Raw genomic sequence first — 25,856 nt, forward strand, 5'->3', positions numbered from 1 at the left:
TGACAGTCTGATTCGATGACGGTCACTAGAAAAAGAATCATCATTTAGGAATACGTGTTCTGAAAAACTTTAAATATCGGAGCATAATAATCCCTCTGACCTATGGAAAGTCTAATCCCATGATGGTCACAGTAAAAACATTAAATTACACATATAACAATAACCTTTGATATATGCCTCAAAAACAAGAGATTATTATTAATGTTGATTACTATATATGATATTAATCTTAGGTAAGTGCACCAAGAAGGACAACGCTAACTAACTTCTTTCTCATAACTTTTTTAATTCTAAAGACAATGTTGTTAATGAATGAGGTTAAAAGGAAGTAATTAAAGATGACTAGCGCCACCTAGTTTTTACATCCAAAACAATAGGTAGAACTGCCCTGCTAATTAGAAAAGAAAATTTAAATAGTGAGAAATGAGTGTTGGCTATTGGTGTAGAAATAGCGAGAAACTTGGAGGAAACAATCTGTGACGAACAAAAGTTTCTGTGCATATTCAAGCAAGTGGTGTTCTTCATTCATACTTTTTTGAAAACTCCGGAACCAAAGAGTCACCTTAAAAAAAACATATTTCTATCAAAAAAGCTGCGGCACCATATGTGTTTTGCAGTTGTATTCACACCCAAAGATGTTGAAAATTCAGAATTTGACAGTTTTTCAACGGATTTCTATAGTGAAAACGCAGAACTAGAAAAGGCTACCATTGTTGCCTATGTTAATAATTACTTCATTTTAACCAAAAATAAACACATGTTGAAACTTGAATGGTGTCTAGTGTTTACCAGGCATGTGCACAGGACATATTTCTGAATAAAACACATTTAAAACCAAAAGTTTAGAAAGCGAGCAAATGTACAGTTACGTTTATTAGGACTTGGGAGTTTACAAAAAAATGTTGAGACCAAAAATTATGGAAGCAAATAAAAGTAAAGTAACATTTGTCAAATAATTAAGATAAAAAGTTCAGAAACCAAAGAATGTAAGGTTAACTTCACAAACACATTTGAGACCTAAATTTTAGAAAGCGAACAAATGTAAACTTACGTTCATTAAACACATTTGAGATCAAAAGTTTAGAAAGCAAACAAAAGTCGAACACATTTGACAAAACGTTTAATCAATCTAGTTATACATTAAAGTTACCCAATTCGGATATTATCTACAGTTGAAAAACAATTGAGCAGTTTTCTTTCAATTTTTTTCTATGTAGACCGCTATTACATAAATGTGAATTTCTCTTGCACATCTCCATCTATTCTGTTTTTGTTAATTTATAGCAGAAATCTAATTGAGTTCCTTTCCGCCACAAGCCAGAAAGTAACTTTCCTGTTACTTTAGAAATGCTTCTGTTTCCAACCTATTGTTTATAGAAGCCATCATGTCAATATGAATACCTGTAGATTTTGGGCGAAAATCCGAGTTTAAGTTTGACATGATAGCTATTCTGGATGCCAATGTTTGTGGCCATTAAGCTGATATCACGAAGATCTGATAATTGTCTATTAAGATTTTATTTTAAATTGTAGATATGCGTATGCAAACATTTTTCTGCTTGTTATTGTCAAAGCGTCTAGTGATAAGACATTTAGATGCTAGCTTTCTGACGTTTTTATATTGAATCAAAAAAATAAATCGAAGGATTCCCCCATCTTTAATATTTGAACTACACGATAGTCAGTTCAGAGACCATTCTGTATATTGAACTTAAGCATGACAAAGTTGATCTGCTACAAATGTAAGATGTTTTGCCTTCCCGTTATATTGACTTCCTTCAAAAGAATGTTGTTGTGCAACCCGCTAGATTGATATCATTGGTGTGGCGATCTTGTACTCCTTGATTGTTTGATGTATTGGACCACTCTACTGTTTTCCGAAGACCTTCTTCCAAGTAAAAACCATCCTCCTAGATACACTTTACTGAATGTGGGTATTTCACTTGACTTCTCTTTGTTGATTAGAAAACACCCTTTTTGGTAATATAGCTGCTTTCAAATATTCGGCTTTGAGCGTTCCTGATGAAGGTAAATTCAGAAAAGCGCTTCGGACGCATAAAATTTATAACGTGTTGTTTTCATTTTTTTGTGAAGTCAGTAGATCTAAACATTTTCTCCGATCTTGCTTTTAGTGGAGACTATGAAGGTGGTCCAAAAGGAAGGACTACTAGCACTGATTTTGGACGCAAAATGTGAGATGCTTGCGATGTTGTTGACAAAGGCTGGACAAGTAAATAAACGTCGCTTAGTTTCATTGAAATGGTTTAGTCTCTAATACTTTTGTTAGAGTGTCCATTTTGCAATGTATTTTCTTGAAGGGTCTTAAATTCATTACTGATCTCATTTTTGATTATTTTAGGGAACCAGTACCAATGTAATGTAAAAACCTACTGATGTTGGTATATCTGGCTGAATCTGATAAATGATTTCATTTAAGTCTTAGTCGGATACAGTTTTCCTCGGGGATCCGAAAAGAACAATAAGTTATATCAGCTTACTTTTATCTGTCTTATTTCATAATCATTAGCTAATAGAAATTACGAAAAATATATCTGACAATTAATTAAATCTATTAAAACCAAACTTAGATCACTGGCTATATCAAGTACTTAAATTGTTACTATAAGCAGTATAGGTGCTATAGTTCTAGAAACTTTAATTTTTCAATTTTCATAACGTACTACAGCACTAGAGGTACCATTTCTTTTATTTATAGTATACTCTTAAGAAATCGTCCAGTTGTTTACGTTATTCTTTAAGTTTATCGAGTTTGTCCTCCAATCTTGTTATAAACTGTCTCACTAGATGTAGCACTTTGTAAATACAATTGTTTCACTAACCACGCCACTTTTATGGAGATATTTTATATTCATATATATGTTGTTGTGTTTACCTTCTGGTTCCCAGATATGATCTCCATGTTTCATCTCGAAAGACACACAACGTGAAAATTTCACCAGTATAAATATTTTTGGATAGCGGACACATTAGGTTCTGAGGAAGACTCAAAGTAAAGGAAGGGGTAGTGTAGAATTTTAGAATAAGTTTAAACTCTAAGAAGTTCAAGGCATATACATGTTGAAAATATGCCGCACAACCCTATGTTTTGACCATTGCAAACAATAGAAGTGCATAATAACTTTCCATTTTAGGATATGATTTATTACGAAACTTCATAGTAAAAGTAGCACAGATTTAGCCATCAAAGAAGTTTCTAAATTGCATTGTCTATATTTACAGAAGTGTAACCTATAAAGGGATGAATACAGTTGTCGTGTTTATCTTTCAAATTTTTCAAACCAGACTCTGAAGCTGCAGCATTTCATAGTGTCATGTGATGAATAGCACCGGGATGTCTGAACGAAATAGCACATAAATCTTAAACTAATTGTAAAGTTTCATTACTAACATGTACATTATCAAAACTAGCTAACAAGGTTGATAAAGCTTGTTGTATATAACAACATTGATATCATACCCACGTAAGCAGCTATCTGACCTTGAAAAGCTGAAGTCATCCAACTTTGTTTTTTTTTAAGGTTGGGAAAACAATTGTTCTATTTATTTACTGACTAAACTGATTTTGCCCCATGTTAAGTTCTATTCATTTGTTCTAATAAATCGTCCACAAACGGAACTTGAAACAGCTGATAGATTTCTCATTTTAAAAATTTCGACATTCATTCTTAAGTTCTGTCCATTTTTCATGAGCCTTACTTCTCATTGAAAATTTAACATTCTTACATGATTTATTTAATTTTAGAAACGGAATATTCTTCTATAGTCCTGGATGGTGATGACCCGTCCCAAAATAAATGTTAACATCTGTTATACAATTAAAGCATCGAGGAATTAAATAATAGTTTGGTAGAAAAAAGTTCACAATATGTAATTGTGTACCGAAAAAAACCCAACGTTTATAGTTGCAGTAAAGAATAAAACACAATATCAATGCAATAATAATTGCTTTCAATTAAGATAAAGCTAATCAACACACAGAAACTATTGGAGATTTTGAGCGAATATTTATAACATGAAATAAAATATCATATCTATGAATATTTCTCAGTAAATGGATTATACAAAAACAGTGAAGTAGTGTGGAATTTAGTGGTTGTCGTTGTTGATTTCTGTCATATTTGCTTCCGTTCTTTGTTTTTATTTTACCATAAATCAGTCAGCTATTTTCCCTTACTTAAATTGTTTCACATTTTGTAATGACGGTGCCTTGGTTAGCTTTCTTTACGGTATCAGTTTTACTTATATTTAATATATGGTGAACTAGAATGTATATGTGTTTACATCATTTTCCGTCGGTCTATGATTGGTAGTTGTCTCATTGGCAATCGTACCACATCTCCATATATTTATACAGATTATTATTTCCTTGAACCTGATTATCATTGTATTTGGAAATAGAAAGGAGATAACAGGAATTGAAATACATGTATACAGTATGTTCAATGGTGTGAATATGTCCTTTGATTGAGTTAAGCTATTTCAGTTGATATGTTATAGTGTGTTTTTCTATGTTGTGATGTTACACTATTGTTTCAGAAAAAGGGTAAAGGTTTGGTACCATTAAAACGTTTAAACCCGCTGCATTTATTTGCACCTGTCCTAAGTCAGGAATCGGATGTTCAGTAGTTGTCGTTTGTTGATGTGGTTCATAAGTGTTTCTCGTTTCTCGTTTTTTATATAGATTAGACCGTTTGTTTTCCCGTTTGAATGGTTTTACACTAGTAATTTTTTGGGCCATTTATAGCTTGCTGTTCGGTGTGAGCCAAGGCTCCGTGTTGAAGACCGTACTTTGACCTATAATGGTTTACTTTTATAAATTTTGACTTGGATGGAGAGTTGTCTCATTGGCACTCATACCACATCTTCTTATATCTATACACTTTTCACAATAATACATTTTTGAACAAAACTGTAATAATAGAGTAAACATGTACAGCACTAAAACTCTATCTCTGAGAAAATCATCTTGGAGAAAACATGTTATTCTTTTAAATTATTCCTTCCACTCCAAATCTCTGATATATTTTCAACGTTATCATATATCGGACGTTTTTTATTTTCACTAATGACTATTTCAATATCTACATATTCTTAGATTTCCAAAACACGGTGTAAAATTCGCTTTTCTTTTACCCTTCATTTTCTCACAATAAATAAAAATTACAGTCAAACAAAATAATCCATCAATCTATGTAATATATAACATAAGTTTTACACTTAAATTTGTACACGTATGTCTGGTATATCTTTCACTTTAAATAGGTCAAAGTTGTCTTCCTGGTATAAACAATGATATGAATCACATCTACACTGCACGTAAAGTGTTAATCGAGAGAACTGGTGATTGACGGGCTAGTGATTTTCGGCATTAAACTGCTTAAGATATTTTCTCACAGTTAACGTGATACTCAACTTTGATTAAGTAAAATAAATGTTGTACATGCCGATTGTATTCCAGTTTTCATTTTAATGACAGGTTGTATTGTAAAGCAAAATTTTGTCCTAAGAAACGTTGTCCCCCAAGACAATTTTTTATGACTTTTTATCATGACATTTTGTCCGTACCTATGATATAATGTCCAGAGAAGGATAAATTTCCATATGCAAAATTGGTCATATACAGACAATATTTAATAGATGAATAAAATAAAATTTTCACAGTAAAATATTGCCATGGACAGTATTTCATAGTAAAATATTGTCTAGAAGGAGCTGAAAAAATTTCGTGGACAAGGACACTATTTCATAATTAAATATTTGATATGAAATTTTGTCTGGTTATTTCATGTTACAATATAACAAAGTGTTCTCTTTATAAACATAAATATACAATATCTACTGTCTACTGTATATGACGTTAATCGTGCAACCAGCCATCTGACAATACTAATATATGTATGCAAATACTTGCAAGCGTATGCGATAATCTTACAATATTCAAATATCGTCTCCAGGTGCCATGTTGTTGTTATGAATGAAAGGCGGTATTCACATAATTGTTTGCAAGCAGTCAATTTTGTGTTCCTTTCGCAGTCCGCGTCCAAGTATTGCCAAACTCTTAAAATACCAAAGACAACGACTGGATTATGCGCGTTACGCCTACACAAGACGCAGGACAGGATAGAAGTTCTGCAAGCCTCGTCCCTGTGTTCTTCCTATTTCTAGAGCTTGTACAAATCCGACAATGCACTCATAGTGTTTATGTATCCAATTGGTTTAAAGTAATTCCCAGTATATTGTATTATACTGTATTTTTTATTCTATATATATAACGACAGATGGATGAAGCACGGGAAATTTGGACTGCCACTTAAATACAATTGAATGTTGGATTGGGGTAGAATATTTGCCTTGCATTAGGATGCATACGGACTCCTCAAAGAGTTGTTGGCAGTGTTCATTAATTTGCAACAGTTGTAACACTCTCACTACACGAGGTACCGGATTTAACGTTCCTTTTCTGACAGGACGTGGCTGCGAATTTATATATCTCGAACAGCTAAACAGACGCCCAATTTTTGCAAGGATTTTACTGCCAGTCGAAAAAAACTAAAGTTACCATATTCATATACCCAAGTCACCAATGATATAATTTTTGCTTTGATATACGGATACTTTTTTTGGTAACTTATTCATCCTGTTTTGCATGTTGATAAGTGCTCATCGAAAACAAAGTTTAACTACAATCGTGCAATGAATGTAGCATGTGTAGGACATTTACTAGCTCGTTCCTATATAATATCAGCATAGGAATAAAATATCGGTTGTGAATCGTTTTACCGATTACCCTTGTTTACATCGTGTTTAGTAGGTTACAACAATGGTTTTACTTCCCTGTCTATATTTTATAGGTAGAATTACAACCGGATTGTTTATTTGTGTATCTTTCAAATATGGTAAGTTTATTTTTTTTTTCGTAAAAGGGTACGTTTGATTTTAATCAGGAAAACTAAAAACTACCAAGTTTAATGAAGTTTCTTTTCTCCCCTTTTCTTTTATTCAACTTTTGTTTTCCAATGAATTGTCCAAGCATGATTTTTTTTTTCTAACCTATGGGTTCATTTTTTCAGTTTACATGTAACAATATTAATCTAAAGCTTTTTGATCTTTTTTCCCTGCCAAACTTTTCAGTAAATTCTAATTCTCTTTTCAAAATGCATGAGTTATTTTTTCAAAATATATAAATAATAATTGATATGATTTAATATGTTGATCCGGTTTCTTTTCAAAGACATTTGGTAATTATATACTTAATGTGTCATGCGCTCTAATATGGCATTACAAAACTTTTAATACAATCTTCAGTTAAATGAACAAAGATACATTATCTAACATTCTTTTTAAAGTCGACCTTCTTCCAAGAACACAGTTTTGACTTGTAAAATAGTTTAAAATAGTAGCAGTACATCCTGAATAGTTTTGAGAAGCTTCGATGGAAATTACTTGTTTATACATATACATGGATATTCATATTTTCTAATAGTGTAGATAATGAAACCAGATCCCAATAATGGATAGTGTGGACAATGTGGAAGAAAATTATGACCAAGCCACTCGGAAAGGTTCTAAATCTGATGCCTTAGAAGATATTCATGACTTAAAAGAGAAATTGGAAAAGAACAATCATTTCGTTACTGAAGTCAGTAACAAAAATGAAATTCTTCGCAACGAGAATAAGAAGTTAAAGGAGGAAAGGGCTGTTTTAGTAAAGGAAAAAGATGAGGCTTTATCAAGGTTCATTATTGTATTGTGTCGTATAATAATATGTATTCTTTGGACGTGAATGACGTTTGTTTGTCCTCAGAAAAGGTTACACCCCATTAGCGAGTATTTCTTGAGGTTTTTTGTTGAATTAAAATTAGTAAAAGAGGGACGAAAGATACCAGAGGGACAGTCAAACTCATAGATCGAAAACAAACTGACAACGCCATGGCCAAAAATAAAAAGACAAACAGACAAATAATAGTACAGATGACACAACATAGAAAACTAAAGACTAAGCAACACGAACCCCACCAAAAACTGGGGGTGATCTCAGGTGCTCCGGAAGGGTAAGCAGATCCTGCTCCACATGTGGCACCCGTCGTGTTATTACAAATCCGATAAATAGTCTAATTCGGTAAGTCACATTCGTGAAAAGAGAAGGGTATTGTAGTTACGACATAAGGAACATATCCGATATCATCTGTGAAACGGTTATTCCATAACGGTCAACCAACTCGTGATGGCGTCCGTAAAATTTACGAAGGGATGATTTCAACTTCACCATTTGGAACTCTTGGTTTAATAGCTTCCTTGTGAGCAGCAATCTTCTATCAAGGAAATAATTATAAAATTTGGAAATCATTTTAAAATTAAGAAATGTATTCCCGTTATGCAATGCTCTGATTTCTTGTCCGAATTTGGATTTACCTTATGGTCTCTTTTGGTTTTACATACTCTTCAGTGTTTCATTTCTGATTTTGATTTTCAAATATTTTGACCTCGAGCATCGCAAAAGACAGAAATTGTCGAAATGCGCATCTGGTGCAGAAAAAATGGTATCATTAAAGTTATTACTTAAACATGGTAAAAGTTTATATGGTACATGATTGTATCGTTTCGTCCTAGTCAATATCTCTTCGGATATACGTATAATAAAATCATCATAGATACCAGGCTCAAAATCTTGTACGCCAGACGAGCGTTTCGTCTACATAAGACTCATCAGTGACGCTCGAATCAAAAAAGTTAAAAAGGCTAAATACAGTACGAAGTTGAAGAGCATTGAGAATATCTTAAACCTTAAACATTAATAGTAGATGTACAATTCCCCTGTGTCTAAAGTATCCGGCAAAAAATATTTCGTCTCAATGGTATTTAATATCCGACGCGATGAAAGACCACCGACAGACAGAGAAAATGTATGATTTACTTTTATTTATCATTTATTTGTATGAATTGTAAAACAAATTACTATTTTCGATTGTGAGAAGTAATATTTTCTGCAACCGTTCCAGATTAAACGAGAAATAAGAAAAAAATGCACGTCAATATGATGACTAGAGTGAACATTACCTCGAATTTGTTTTATTTCTCATTAAATTGTGCACATTAATTAATATTGTACGGAAAGAAACATACGGAAAGAAAGATCGATATATGGAGATAACAGAATAAGCTACTTTGAGCACCTCGATATTTGTATATTTATGCATTGAACGAAAGAAACAGGCCATGTCAAAATGAAAGGACCTGTTTTCTCAATATTTTTGATAATATAAAGACCCTGTTTTGTTTAGTTTTGAAACCAGAAATGTATAAAAAGCAGCACGGATCTGAACATTTTCCGTCGAAAGAAATTTTTTATACTAGTATATGATAGTGTGTTAAGATATATTTTCCTGGGAAACTTTTCGAAATAGGGAGTAAACACATGTTGCGTTATCAAAACGTTACTATAAGCATACCTTATTGCACTTAACTACGAACTAAGTTGCAGCGGAATACAAATACTTCATAGCACTTACAATAAATTCTGACATTTCAAGATCAAAATTGTCTGTATATACTAGTATGAGGGTCTAGATAGGGGGTCCTTCATTTCTCTATTCTTTATACTTTTTGACCATTATTCTCTATTTTTTATATTTTAGCACCTCATTATTCTCTATTCTTTATATTGTTTGCCCATTATTCTCTATTCTGTAAACCCCCATTCACACCCTCTAGTATGTAATGGAGACATCATTGAATCTGTATTGTAAACGCGCGATTGGCGCTCGAGGTTGTATCTTTCCTATGATAACGTTCACTAGAGTATGTATGTAAGGTAAGATAGCTTGATTTTACGGGTATTTTGTTAAGTTTCTTTTTTGGAGGGGGTGTAGGGGAGGGGGTAAATTTGGTCCAAAACTTAACTTGGTTATAAGATTACGATTTTCAAAGAATGTATACTAGTAAACCATATTGTTAAACATTTATAACGCCGTCCAAAATATTTCGAATGACAGGAATGTGACACAATTGAGTTAGCAGACAAATCATTTCATGAGCTCATTCATGATATCTGTTACAGCTTTAAACAACACCAACGTCACAATGACCAATGAACCATGAAAATGAAGTCAAGGTCAAATGAACCCTGCTAGAAAGACATATGCACCATACACTAAATAGAGTTGACATATTACTTCAGTATCAGAGATACGGACTTGACAAAGAAAATTAACCTTGATCACCGATTCATAAAATTAGATCATAGTAAGCTGAACCTGTCTGACGGACAAGTAAAACTTGCAAGGGCCCTATATATCAAATATAGATATCCTATCAATCATAATAAGTGTGAAATTCACAAAATCAACTATGCAATTTTAGACAGTCGCACAATCATGAAAATGAGTTCAATGACAATGGACATAAGACAGACGAATTTCGAAACAAAAGGGATGTGTATGCAAGGTATGAAGCATTAAGACAAACTAGTATTAACTTATGAAAGGAGGTGGGAGAGAAAAAAGATTCTAAAAGTGGGAGGTGGGAGAAGGGTACCCCCTGTCCACCCCCTCACATATGGAGATACTATTACACAGTCTTTCCCCTTGTACTGTTATATTTCACAATTATGTACTTTTAATAGAAAAGTGATTAATGCGTACAGTGCTAGCAATGATTTCCCTATTATAATTTTTTGAATAAAGATAAAAGTTAAAAGAAGTACCTATATGGACCTATTCAAGTACACCTTCTAGGGTGCGCTCGACTAAAACGACTGCACTATGGGTTTTTTTTTTATTGTAAAGGTTGTTTAGGAATTTTTGTAAACAATAAACGCTAGAATAACATAGACAAACAAGTGAGTAGTCTATGTTTAAAATGTTATAACAAAAATCTCTGTAAAAAAGTCTATGAATTTTCTGTAAAAATATTTGCTTAATTCACCACAAAATTCCCATTTTCTATTAAATCCAATGAAATAATACATATCATTTGTATGAACGATGTTTCACTTTGGTATATGTATAAAATGGCTTTTCTCTTTTATTTCGTATTTTTGGCTGTTTTCTTTTGTATTACTATACTTTGAAAATGTTGTGATACACAGGCCTACATAAGGGGCCATAAACCTTAATAGTCCTACGTAGGGGTAAGAAGATTTTTCAACGCATTATTGTGATCCTTGGACCGCATGATAATTTTCAAGGGAAATTATGCATACATATATGTTCAATATTTTGTGTTCAAGATATATATTTTCAAACTATCATAGATGAGATTATCCTCCTCCCCTATGTCGAGAAAAATATTTACATATTGTTGTTATAGAAAATCACATATCAAACGTCTTCAAATTGCGAGGCTGTACACTGAATTCATACCGAAAAACGTATAGAGAGTTGAGAAAATCAAATTGAGTTACATTTTGTATTTGGATTTTGCCGTTAAAGAAAGGCAGAAATAACCAAAGGGATAGTCAAACTCATAAGACGAAAACGTACTGACAAAATAAAAAAAAAAAAATCGAACAAAAAACAAACAATAGTCTTTCAAACACGACACAGAAAAACAAAAGACTTATAATCATAAACCAATAAAAACAACCAGCTGTAATCTAAGGTGCTCCGGAAGGATCAGCAGATCCTTCTCAAAATGTGGCACCCGTCGTGTTAAAATTCATTTTCATTTTCACACACTGCGAAGTTCAATTATTCTTATTTTAGAAGCAGGAATTCAAGTTTTACGGATTCAAAAAAATAATAATTTGTCCCCTTACAGAAATCGTTTTTGCAACGAGCCACTAATCGCCTTTTGAACGTCAGATTTTAATTCATATAACACAAGTATGCATTATTTTCAACGAAACTGGTCCTGCTTTGTGGAAATTTAGGACCAAACCGGGTCGTACACATTAACAAAACCGGGTCCTTTCATTTTGAAAGGACCCATTTCTTTCGTTCCATACATAAAAATAATAAGGTGAAAAAGTGGTTAAAAAGTGGTTAATCTCGCAATCTTTATGTATATATCTTTCTTTCCGTACGTTTCTTTCCGTTCAACGTTCACAATTCCATGAAAAATTAAACAAATTCGAGGTAAGGTTCACTCTAGTTATCATTTGGACGTGTATTTTTTTCTTATTTTTCTTTTAATCTGAAACGGTTGTAGAAAAGGATACCCTGTTTTGTTACACTTTTATTTTTTATAGGCACTAGCTTCCTGTTGGATAGAAATTAAAGGTCCGTGTTCTTGGTTTTGAGATATAATCAATTGCAAATTGAGCGATATATAATTGGCTCTAAATTTTCATACATTTTACATTGGCACCTTTATTTTTTTTCAAAAACTATGAAAAAAAACAAGGATTTCATAAGATTTTCAAAAATATCTCTTTAAACTATATGTAATAAAATAATGATAAGAAAAGTATGGGTTAGCGAGCAAAATTTGTATTGGCCCTACATGGATCAAATAGAGGATTCCGAATATCTAACAAAAAGTCACAAAAAATAGTAGCGAGCATCCTCCATGAGATCATTTAATTGTTTTTTCTAGACTAAGTAAATTGGCAGGTCAAAAGCTGACGGAAGGGAATCCAGCCATCACTGATCTTGGTAATCCTAACAGGCCTGCTAAAATTGGAGAACGTTGGGCTTCGTTGTATTCAGATGAATGGACAGATGTCTTTGAAGAAATCATTCAAAAGAACGAAAAAATGGAAAACAAAGATGAAACACCAGAGAAACAACTATTAAATATTGTAGATGTAATTATAAGATTATTGTTACATCTTATCAGTTTGAAATAAATATGAAAAGACCTTTCATAAAACGACGAACTCCGATTGTAGTATCATATCATATCAAGCAATTTAGACAGTGAAAATAACAACTATGTATTCGAATACGTCCACTTATTCTATATAATTAGTTAATACGGTATGGGTTTTACTCATAGTTGCAGCCCGTGCGGTGACCTATTATAGTTGTTTACATCAACGTCATGTTGACTCTGGTGCATATAGTTATCTCATTGTCAATCAAACTACATCTCCGTATTTTCATAAAAATGATTTAACTAAGTTTGTTTTAAATGGATAAATATGTAAAGCAGAACCCCAATATTATTTGGATCACAGCCAGAGAAACTAATTTTTTTTTTCATTTTCTTTCAGTGGTGTTATAAGCAATGTACTGAAATATTCAATTCACAGACCACGACAGTGCATGAAAAAGTATGGGAACTAGCAAGCATACTTCATCTTCCTAGAGTAAAAGAAATAACATTCAAAAAGGTGAATTTCTATCGTCATTTATTGATAATTTCTTTAAACTGTAAACTAGAACACACCGCGAAACCGCGGGAATTTAGAGCGTGGTTGAAAGTATGATTTTTAGTGATGTGTTTCCAGTTAAATGCTAGAAAAATTTAGGGTACATATGTAGGTAGGTGATATTTGGTTAGGCAAATCTGGGCATTTGCTGGGAAAACATAATCATTAATTTGGCATAATTAAATTGACAGCTGGTGAATGAGACAAACAAACCTAGTTTGTTCAAAAAGAATGTCAACGCAAAGGTAAACTATTTGTAGTAACATGAACGCACAATTTTTAGGAGGCGAGTTGCTTTGTCTCTTGGGATATTGCGGGAAATCACATTAAACTTGACATTTTTTCAACTAATAACCGTGTACAAGGGTGTAAGCGACATATACTTTACAATAGAAAAATACAAAATAATCATTAATTTGGCACAAATAAATTGACAGCTGGTGAATAAAACAAACAAGTTTGTTCAAAAAGAATGTCAACGCAAAGGTAAACTATTTGTAGTAACATGAACGCACAATTTTTAGGAGGCGAGTTGCTTTGTCACCATGCTTTTTGTTTCGTTGTCCGAAGACAGAATAATCGATATGTTAAACTTTTCAATTTCAGTCTCTGGAAACGGATTCCACTAATGAAATCGGATAATTATGTGATATTTGCAAATAAGATTGAAATTATGAATAGAGCCATAATAAAGTACTCAATAAACAATACGATTTGTGCACAAAACCGTCATATTTTACTGAAATCTGGAAATGGCGTCAGAATTAATAAGGTGTTGACTTTAAAGAAAGCAAATTAATTCTAATATGGGGTGCTTATTACGTCATATGCATAGAGTCATAATAAAATATTTAATAAACCACAACCACTCAGTATAAATCGACGACGTCACAATGCGATTTCTTTTTCTTCTTCCCGGTTCCGAGTCGAACTCTGTATTCAAGTGTAATTGACTCGGGCGCATCTCAAACAGACAGGAGGCCACTCCTCTGGCCAAAAGTAAAAGTCCAGGAAAAACTGGATGGTAGTTACAATAAAATATTAGGCTTAATTACAACTACGTACACTGGTTATCCTGCTGTCTATTTCAGATGTGGCTGGGTCCAGGAGATGGTGTTCACTTTGGCCCTGAAGTCCTCTAGTGATCCGGACTCCACTACAGATTCGGGGAGTTTATTCCACTCTCTAGTTGTTCTTGGGAAGAATGAGTGATAATATATATCCCTCTTCACTCTAGTCTGTCTAAATTTGTGGTTGCCCCTGGTCCTACTGTCACCTGATGTATAGTATTTGGCCGGATCAATGGCAATTAACTGGTGTTGCGTCTTGTAACACAGCACAAGACCCTGTTTTCATCATCTGTGCTGCAGTGATTCCCATTGAAGTTGGTCCAGTAGCTTTGTAACGCATCCAGGAGAGTTGTCCTGGTAGCAACTGTAGACAAAGCGAACTGCTCGTCTCTGTACCTGCTCTATGTCACGTATGATGGTAATTTGGTGAGGATCCCATACTGTGGAAGCATATTCTAGGGTTGGTCTTACTAACGTGGAGTAAGCTTTAGCTTTTGTTGCTGGCGTACACCTACCCATATTTCTCCGTAAGAATCCAAGTGTCTTAGAGGCTTTCCCTTTGGTCTGGTTGATGTGATTTGACCAGGTGAGGTCTTTGGTGATGGTGAGTCCAAGATATTTCCCACTGTCTACTGTTTCTAATGTGTGTCCATGGAGTGAGTAGGACGTCTGGTGTTGTTGACGTCGTCCTGAGACACGGATGACTGTACATTTTTCCGGGTGGAAACAGATTTGCCACTCCTTTTCTCATTCTTCCAACGAGGAAAGATCTCCCTCCAGCAAGTCTGCATCTTCTGGTTTCCTGATGCGTCGGAAGAGGAGACAGTCATCGGCAAACAGTCGAGCGCTTGATGGTGTTGCTTCTGTGAGGTCGTTGATGTAGGCAAAAAAAGAGTAAGGAACCCATCACAGTGCCAAGGGGTACTCCAGATGCCACGTTAAGAGGGTTAGACTTGTGATTTTCAAGAATCACAGACTAGGTTCTATCCATTCGAGTTGGATATCTCTTACTCCGTAATAGTCCATTTTTGAAGCAGTCTGGCATGTGATACCTTATCAAAATCCTTGGCGAAGTCTAACAGGATGATGTCTGTCTGGTCGCCGTCCTCCATGTTCTTGGCTATTTCATGTATGGTTATTAGCAGCTGGGATTCTAATGATCGTTTTGTTCTGAACTCATGCTGTTCGTAACATAGTATGGTGTTTCGGTCAAAGTGGTCCATGATAGTACTATGGACTATGTGCTCTAGTAGCTTACATGTGATCGATGTCAGGGATACTGGACGGTAGTTTGCTGCTGAGTGTTTTTCGCCTTTCTTAAAGACTGGGATTATGTTGGCTGTCCTCCAATCTTCTGCTACTGATCCCTGATCCATTGACAATTGGTATAGTCTAGTCAGGTAAGGTGACAGGTGTTCAGCAGTATTCATTAGTATGAAGGCTGGTGCGTCATCTGGGCCAGTTGCCTTAAAATGTCTTAGTCCTGTTTAGTGACTCCGTTCTGGCTTATTTTTATTGGTCTCATGGTTAGATATGGGCTTGGCCTTTTATCTGGCATGTTGTTAAGGTCTTCCTGAGTATAAACTGAATGGAATTGGCAGTTTAGGATAGCGGCTTTTGTTGGTGTGACACTGTGGAGGTATCCATCTTTATTTTTCAGAGTTGTTATGTCTGAAGATTCTTGTTTCCTACTTTTTATGTACGACCAAAATCTTTTTGGGTTCTTGTGTAAGTCTTAACTAAAAATATCTTGCATACATTTGGTATGTGCTGGTCTAGACTCACGTTGAAGTTCAACTTTGATGTTTTTATACCGCTTCCAGTCCTTTGGTGAGTTGGTGTGTTTTGCCTTGGAGTAAGCTCTTTGTTTCTGTCTGCTCATTCGTCTAAGGTGGATTTGTGCACAAACATGCCATATTTTACTGAAATGGCGTTAGAGTTTTCAGTGGAGAACTTTACCAAATTAGAATCAAAATAATTCATGCATTCCATAGATTTGTTTCCATTTTCACATGGCCTGGGTCGTTATATTTACCAAAATTCTGTTTAATTTTAAACAGTCCTAAACGGAATACTTGTCTATGACTTAAAAGTCCGTCCAATGACGGAAACAATATCCGGACGCCTTTACACACAAAATGAGGTATTCTCATTTAAATGTAAAAATGATGTGAAGTCAATTGAGCAATTATGAATATTGTAATTGCATTTTTGCAATTTTTCAAATATCAAGTATGTCTGGTTAATTTTAAAAACATCGTAAAATAATCTATCATGGTTTCCATGTAATTCTGCAAGTCACGGTACGTATAGTGTCCGGCTGAGATCGTGTTTTTTCGAGTGAATCGGTCCACTTTTTTCGAGTGTAGATAAGATTTTTTTCGAGTGTAGATCAGATTTTTTTCGAGTGATATCACATGCGATCAAACCTATTTATTGCTATTTCGTTTGTTACTTAGTATAACGGTTTTATTAATGACTGTCTTACTCTGAATACTACACACATTTTGAGCACAAACTATGCACAGTTTCCTTGAATTTCACTTAAAATTCAGCGTTTTACTTTATCCGTGTTAGTTCGAAAGCAACATTTAAAACGTCCAGGTTTTTTAATAAATGGTCCGGGTTTTTCAAAAAAAATGTGAATAAGAAAGAAGACATTTTTAACATTTAAAACTGATTTTTTTTTCTAGTTTATAACTATTTAAGTGAAGAATAATATCATATATTCCAAATAAGTCACAAAAATATATTACATTCTTGATCAAATTTAACCATTTTCGAAATTATGCTCATCTTCTGTACTGAAAACATTAAACAATAATCTAGCAATACATGTATTACGATATATAACAAATCATTTGGTCTTTTTTAAAACAGTCTTTAGAACCGAGTGCAAGAATTCATAATCTTTCCAATTTCATTTCATACTACTTTTGTTTATACATGTACAGCCAATAATATTTTATGATTGATATATATTACTGTGGCGAACCTCTAAGTTTTAAAAATATTTAAATGATAACTAAGGAATAGCAGTAAAAAATCGGAAAGTCAATATAAACACAACAATTATTCTACTAAAAGCCTTATAGTATGTGTTCACCTCACAAAGATAAATTGTCAATTTTTTTGTTCTTTTAATTTCTGATGGAATAGAAGCTATGATGTTGCTTCATTTATGTGTGACCAAGCATAACATACGTTTGATCAGACTCATCTTCACAGTAGAAGCGTTTGAATATTGTTCTTGTTTTCCATTTCTAGATTAGTAACTGAAACATTTTGTATGTATTTTTCTGTTGAAAAAACAAACATTTACTCGCTTTACACACTATGAGTACATACGTCTCAATCCAACTTGTCTGTGCTCACATAGATTGTTTACATCACGAAGTATTTACTGTATGTAAACTATACCGGTTCACTCGATAAAACATGGATTCACTCGAAAAACACGGATTGCTCTCGAAAAAACACGGAAATATAAAAATGAATTTACTCGTCAATACAATAACAAGAATTTTGTAAAATATCTGTATATCTAAGTATATATAGATTCCATGTATGCATTTCCTTTGACATTTGCATTGGTATGTGCATAAAAATTGCCTTAAACTATATTTTGGAATAAAGCATTGTAAGGCTAAATTAAACGTTTTTAAAATAAAAAAATGTAGGATTGATATCTTTTTATCACAAATACTCATTAACCTTGTATGGTCTCGTATATTAGGTTCTAGCATCTTTTTTACGTCTTACTAGGATGGATGTCTGTTTGTTTACATTTTTGATCATATTCACTCGAAAACACACGATCCTAGCCGGACAGTATACAAACTGTTTAAGTGTAATGGACGTTTAATCACAACCGCAGTTACACATATTTGTAAAATAAAAAAGTATCAAAAAGCGGATGTCTAAAACCAATACCAAACGTTAGAATGCACTCGACATATCATCTTCTGAAACAAAATACATGGCTTAAAAGTTATGGTTAACTTCGGCAAATGTCTTCTGTTCGACTTAAATTTGTGGAAAATAAGACCATATAAGGAGAAGAAGCTTAAGAGGCACTAGTAATAAGAACTCTCGTAGTGATATATGGCTAGTAGTATGATCTTTCGTAGCCATTTAAAAGATTAACAAACACAAAAATGTCAATGAGATACCCAGCCCCGCTCGTGCTATGACGCTTTCACGTTTCAATGGTCTTTGAACCGTAACACCAGTTCAAAACAAAATATGGCACATAATTGGAAAATTCACATCTTTATTTACATAACTATTTTTAATTAATAAATTAACCGGAGAATGTCCTGGTTCTTCACTATCACACTTCAATGTTCAATGAATTGTGAATTTGGGGTCAAAAACGTATAATCTACAAAGTGCACATCCTAATAAACATGCGTACCGGTACTAAGTTTCAAGTTAAAGTGAGAACAACTTCATGGTACATTACCTTAATCAAAAGCTTAACCCTGATGCATGGCGGATGCACAGACTGATTAAAGAACGGACGCAAGCACAGGCCATAGAACATAATGTACTCGTCAGTCGTAATAGCAGCTTATAAATATGTATCCAGTGTGGTACACTAGATCTAAGTCTGATTGCTGAACATTGTATGTTAAGATGTGCCAGTTCTCATCTGAAAACGGTATTGATCATCCTAGCATATAAGTGCTAGACAAGCAAAAACAAATTTGGCGTCACCTCTTTAATTCAGCACGTATATATTCATGTACAATAGCTATCGGTCGTAATGATTAACAACACATAATCTGTAGTCTAAAGTTGAGGCACACAGACATGTTAAATATTAAAAGGTGCAAACGTTGTTATTTTTTCTCCTACCAACCTTGCTTGTAACAAATTTTAAAACATTTGAAATGTAATTCAAGGCATTTGTGTTGCAATTTCTTGGTTATAAACTTTTCAAAAGATAATAGAAAACATACCAATTATCATCTCTCACAGTCAAAGGATAAAAAAATGAATGTTGAGACCAAAAAGCTAGCTTTCATCCACGATTAAGGTCAAGGATAAATAGCACACGTGATGATATTTGCCACACTAACTATCACATAATTTTCACATATCTAGAACCATAATGTATCTGCAAATATAACAAGGCTCTTGCACAATCAAGATTATTTACAAGACAAGTACAAATATTTGACCTCGAGGTCAAATTCATATGAAAAAAAACCAGTTAAAATCCTGTGCTTTTTAGAAGAGCCGAAGACAATAGAAAAAAGATGTAGCAACTATACAGTTATTCTATGGCTGAGAAGATCTGAATTTCTAGATAATAAAACTGTGTGCAAAAAAGGATTTTCAGTGTTGAAGCCTTCACACAGGAGTTTTCGGGGTCCAAACAATTACGGCAAAACGAATCGAACTTCATATCGCGAAAATCTAAATCCACGTGTAAAAATGTCTCAAGTTTGAAACGAGCTATCAAACAAATATATCAAAGTTTATGGAAAGAGAAACTGACGAAAATGCTACTATTACCACCTATAGTACCTTAAAAGAATTTGAAAATGCAATATTATCATTACGAAAAGAACATTTTCTGTGTTATTGAACGTTGTCAACTATAGATTATCATTTTAATAGTACAAAAATGAAGATTCTGATCATTATAGAATGTAATTATCTTTGAACTTAGTCTTACAAGCCATATATTTTTTTTTTCTCAAATTTGTTACAATGTTACTTGCTAAATTTTACACATTGCTTCAGCTAGGGCAGGTAATGGCACTTATTTTAATGGTTCATTCTTTAATATAATTCTAATCGTTATGAAAAGAATACTAATTTTCATATATAGAATCAACGAATCAATGCATATGACCAGAAAGGGAAAGAAAATGCAGTTTTGATAGAATCAATTGAGTCATTTCTTCAGAATGCAAAAGAACAACGGCAATGTAGTTCTACATTGGTCGATTCAGTTAAGAAGGTATGTCTTAAATTCTCGCAACAGCTTATTGTTGTTTTACCTGTGGTACAAACTGCCATAGATATAAAAATAAGAAGATGTAGTATTTTTGCTAATGAGACAACTCTCAACACGAGACCAACAATGAACAAAACCCATACCACATAGTCAGCTATAAAAGGCCCCGAAATGACAAATGTAAAACAATTCAAACGAGAAACTAACTGCCTGATTTATGTACAAAATAATCAACGAAAAAAATAGAGACCATTTGACAAAAACATGAAGTCAAAGATATATTGATTAATAATTCAAGTAATTCACTGATAACAAAATGTGGTCTATTTGACATTTTTCCTCGATTCACTCGTATGTTTTTGTATTTAAATGTTATATATGTTTTTCTCCTTTTTCAAATTAATTGTATTTGTTTATTTGTTTGAACTTCAGATATGTTGTGATGACTATGGCTCATCAAACCAAACAACATCGGGGAGGGAAAAAGAGTTCGTACGAAAATGTTCAGAACTGTGCTGGTACATGATTTCTGCAGATCCACCGATGGTAATTGAGTACGAAAACTTTGAAAATATGTTAATGGATTCCAATAAATTCAACAAATACAATAGAACCGGAACAAGTGTTGAGTATGTCGTCTGGCCTGTTCTTCTCTTACACAAAGATGGCCCAGTTTTAGCTAAGGGATCGGTTCAGACGAATTTCGGACCCAAAAATGATAGAATAGCTGCTAGAAAGAAGTCTATTGAAAATCTCCTTGCACCACCATTAGCATGCAGATCAATTTTCAGCGATGACCATGTAACAATTCCAAACCAAATTAACAACAACAATTATACAAAAGGTGAAAGTATTCATGTTCAATTGAAAACTGAAAAGACTTGCCCTGACCAGTCAGACCGAACCGTTTATGTAATTGACTCAAAAGTTAGTTCACAAAAGGACCAATCCATTTTACAAAATAAAGGAAAACCAGATGATGACTCTGATATTAGTGGTTCTGGAACATTAAAACAGTCAAACAGTACATACGATATCCGGGTAGTCACTGGGGCTTTTGCAGAGAACGTTTCAAACATTGAATTAACCGAGGACAAGGTAACAAAACAGCGCATGACAGGTTCTGAAGTTGTTGATGGAGGAGTTTCTAAATCCGCGAAGTTAGATCACAGTCGTTCTAGAGATTTCAATGATGCTCAGTACAAATCTCGCGTAGATCAAAGAACAAATGTTTCGTCAGTCTCATTAAGGAATGAGAATACCAGTGCATCGGGAGAAGAATTATCAACAGACAATTCGAAATCTGATTTTGGAGAAAAACCCATTTCGAAATGTGTAGAGTTCATGAAATCAGAAGAGAATGTGGTTCAATCGATTGACGGTGATAAATACAATGCAAATTTCTTACTTCACAACAAACGGAGACAATTGCAGAAATCACAAAGCATGACTGAAGAGCTTGATAAAGAAACTAAACAAAGATATGCACCAAATTGTGACAATAAAACAAACACATTTAATGGTATAAACCGTACGGTGTCGACATCGTTTATTGGGCATCCAGTCTTGAATGCAAACATGTTGAACACAAAATACTACGGCAAACCTGAGAATCTAGTAGATGGGATTCCAATCCATACAGACACGCTTAAAAGAACATTTGATAAAGTGGCCAAACGAAGCAAAATTCCACAACAATTTACTGCGGGAAAAGAGCAAACAAAAACGTAAAATGTAATGTTTGATGCATTTTTGCTACCAATAAGATGTTGCATATTATTTGTCATGAACAACAATTTTCAAAATTATGTACTTGTTCATTAGTAGATATGTTGCTATCCTAAAATACAATGTAGACACAACGATGTGATTTGTTTTTCTAGCAAATGCAAATGTTGATGCAATATTCATGATATTGATCTTTTATTAAATTGTTTAGATATGCAGTGCAAAACTACTCTAATAAAGAGTCTTTCTACCAAGTGTTTGACAATCAATAGTCAATTATTTCTTCAAGGACCATTTGCAGAATGAATTTTTTCCAAAAAATGTACGTGTACAATATATGAACGTTGACCATTTAGTAATATACTTTGAAATTTATATAAAAATAAGGAGATTTAGTGTGATTGCCGATGAGACAACTATCAATCAAAGTTCAAATGAAGTGGATGTAAGCCATTATAGGCAACCTTATAGGTACGGCCTTCAACAATAAGGAAAAACCTATACTGTATAGTCGGCTATAAGAGGCCCCGACATGAAAACTATAAAACAATTGAATTGAGAAAACTAACGGCCTAATTTATAACAAAACTATTTACAAAAAGCAAATATGACAGACATGAACCAACGACAACCACTGAACTAGAGGCTCCTGACTTGCGACAGACAAATAAAGAATGTGGCGGGGTTAAACATGTTTGTGTGCGCTCAACCCTCCCCTTGCCTGGGACAGTGGTGTAACAGCACAACATAAGAACAAACTATAAAAATCAATTGAAAAAGGCTTAACTCGTCAGATCGACACAAAGAAAAAATATCAAACAAAAACTCAGACCTGACGTGGCAGGGTATATATCTATCTCTCATTCATATCAACAAAAAAATCTGAGAGTACTCGCAGTAACTGAGAGTGAGTTCAAATCAATAACAACTAATTAAAACAAATCATGTATCTAAGACTAAATATCAATCAGTGCACATCCAACATCCAATGGATTTAGTGTAAAGACGTCATTAACAGTCAGAGAAAAAAACATGATCTTGTGCAATGCCAAAATATAGGTATCGACAGATTGTAGTACCGTAAGCACATATGTGTAATATTTAGTATGGTTTTAATTTACTGATAACAAAATCAATATTTATACCAATAAAAAGTTAAAACACAAAAATACTAAACTCCGAGGAAAATACAAAATGGAAAGTCCCTAATCAAATGTTTAAATCAAAAGCACAAACACATCAAACGAATAGACAACAACTGTCATATTCAAAATACAATATTCTAAAATTTAATTACAGTGTTGAACAGGTAACCTTTTATAATAAGTTTTATTTAAAGGATTGATAAGTTTACCCGGATCGTATCTAATTTCCGGGCTCGGTACACAACATCACCATAAAAGGATGAGCTATTCCGTTTGAAATAAGTTTTCTACAGGTACAGTCAAACTAGCAAACCAAATCTTTGTATGTATGGAAGAATTTAGTAAAGGTTTTAAGTAATTTGTGTTAACGAAATTCCTGACTTAATAATTTACAAGTAATGCATAGATAACGCTCATTGAAATCCAAAACGTCACTACAGACACGAGCATAGCGAACGAGTTTGGATATATAAACACCGTAAGACGGTGCCAAAGAAACATTACCGTCCAAAAAAGAAAAAAATAACAATAGGGAAAGAAAAATCATCCCTTTTGTTTTAAATTTTTGTGTAGAGTTTCTGGTGTAATAGTGAAATATCTAAATCTGGGAAAGGACAGTTATTGCTGTTAATACCTGATTTATTTAAAGTAAGTTCCTTTGGGAACAATTTAAGCAGTATATTTAGAGATTTCTTTATTATTTAACGAAAAATATCATCAAGATAACAGTAAGTGTTGTTGAATTTATCAATTAAATGGAATTTAGATGTTTTTTTACTAAGTTTGGCCATAAACTGTGATTCATAACAGAATAGGAACAAGTCTGCTATTAAAGGGACACAATTGGTGCCCATAGGAAAACCTACAACCTGTCGATAAACTTTATTGCCGAAACGTACATGAATGTGTGAAGGTGGGCTTTAATCATCTCATCACACTTCCTGTAAGTATATCTAGCATATTTACCTTTTTCATTGGAGAAAAATGTTTTATATGAGTTGCAGCAAATAAATTTGCAATCAGATTTATCAAACGATCAATTAATTAGATAGGAAAAATTTTGTTTGATAAGATTGTGTGGAAGTGTAGTACAAAGAGTGGAAAAGTCAAAACTGTCACCCGAATCAAAAGTACCATCAAAAGCACGTAATTTATCTAAAACATCCAAAGATTTTTTTACACTCCAGAAACGGTTAATTCCACTATTTTCATATGTTTTATTACAAAAATTAATGGTAAATTTTAAGATAGTGGTTAAGGAACTCGTTAAAAGCACCGAAAGATTAGTAGTAAAACACTTAATCCTAGAAATGGGCGTTTTACTTACTCTTTTATTCATTTCTAAATTATTTTTGAAATGTTATATGCGAATATCAACAATATTCAGACAATTATTTAAATAGGAATCAAGTGACTTTTTGTCAGATTTCTCCCATTTACACCATTTTTTACAATAGAATAAAAGATCATCTTTAATAACCGGACGACACTCTTCCCAATTTATTTTCGACGGAGGACGATATTTTGGTCCTTTAATCAAAAAGTTTATATCCTCTCGGTCTTGAGCGATGTTGATGTCCCCTGTAATAACATGGCCATATGGATCATATCTAAACTTCGATGATTCACAGTCTCATGTTGAAGGAGCATTATTTTCTGTACTGACGTCTCCTGTAACTGACGTATAATTAAAAATTAAACTTCTACTGGTTTTTTTTTTATACGAGTAAGAAATTACAGGTGGTTCAATGTTATCAAAATATGGAGGAATAAAATTTTGAACAGAAGAGTTATGAAAAACACTAGACAAATTAATAAAATCTACACCTCTATTTGTGTATTTTAATTTTAGAAAATACTTTTTATGATCTTCAGGTTTGTCAATTTGAGGGAACAGTCTATACTTACAAAAAACTGTAATCATCCGTGTACACTCATATTTTAGACTAAAAAACGATATTGTGTCACACTCGTTATAAATATTATATAATTTTCTAATTGGCATTTGACCCAGTTTGCATGATAATTGATGTCTACCATTATTTTCAAATATAGATAAAAAATCATCATGTGTAAAATTAGAACGATGTTCATTTCGTTGATTGCAGTTAATGCGATTGCCATGAGACCTATAATTGCGTTAATTTGTATCAACAATAGTCATGATATCAATAGAGGAAGTTTTAGATAATGTTCCTTTGGCCCATGATGTTGTCATTTAGACCAAGGGGATACACTGTCTGTAGTCGTTTAATCCAAATAAAGGCAACAGTAGTATACCGCTGTTCAATAGTCAGATTTTTTTGAAACAAATCCGGGTCACAAACCAAAACCGAGGGAAGTACATCAACTATAAGAGGAAAACAACGGAACAACATAAACACTGAACTGCAAACGCCCATATACATAGAAACGGACTATTTGATAACAATTGCCATATTCCTGATTTGCTACAGGAGATTTTAAGAAAAAAATGGTGGTTTGAACTTTTTATGGCTTTTATGGCTAGCCAAACCTCCCGCTTATATGGTAATGTTAAAAATAATGCTAAAATGATGACATTATGTGATAGGATTACATTACAACGAAACGCAAGCACACGCAGGACA

At 33.4% G+C, this 25,856-nt stretch overlaps 1 protein-coding gene across 3 annotated transcripts in view; it reads left to right on the forward strand.

Moving 5' to 3' along the window:
* The window catches only part of LOC127715637 (uncharacterized), a 145,418-nt gene extending 123,061 nt beyond the window's left edge, over positions 1-22,357 (forward strand). Inside the window, exons 1-6 of one of the 3 annotated variants that reach the window (XM_052221744.1) lie at positions 6,840-6,917; positions 7,505-7,755; positions 12,556-12,766; positions 13,175-13,294; positions 20,246-20,377; positions 20,807-22,357. In XM_052221744.1, the coding sequence (XP_052077704.1) occupies positions 7,532-7,755; positions 12,556-12,766; positions 13,175-13,294; positions 20,246-20,377; positions 20,807-22,105 (1,986 nt within the window). In that variant the 5' untranslated portion in view covers positions 6,840-6,917; positions 7,505-7,531 and the 3' untranslated portion in view covers positions 22,106-22,357. Of the gene's footprint in view, positions 1-6,839; positions 6,918-7,504; positions 7,756-12,555; positions 12,767-13,174; positions 13,295-20,245; positions 20,378-20,806 lie in introns of those variants that run through there. The other 2 variants (XM_052221745.1, XM_052221746.1) reach the window with 2 other exon arrangements.
* Positions 22,358-25,856: the final 3,499 nt, after the last annotated feature.

This window comes from Mytilus californianus, unplaced genomic scaffold (genome assembly GCF_021869535.1).
Source record: "Mytilus californianus isolate M0D057914Y unplaced genomic scaffold, xbMytCali1.0.p SCAF_9, whole genome shotgun sequence".
NCBI lineage: Eukaryota > Metazoa > Mollusca > Bivalvia > Mytilida > Mytilidae > Mytilus > Mytilus californianus.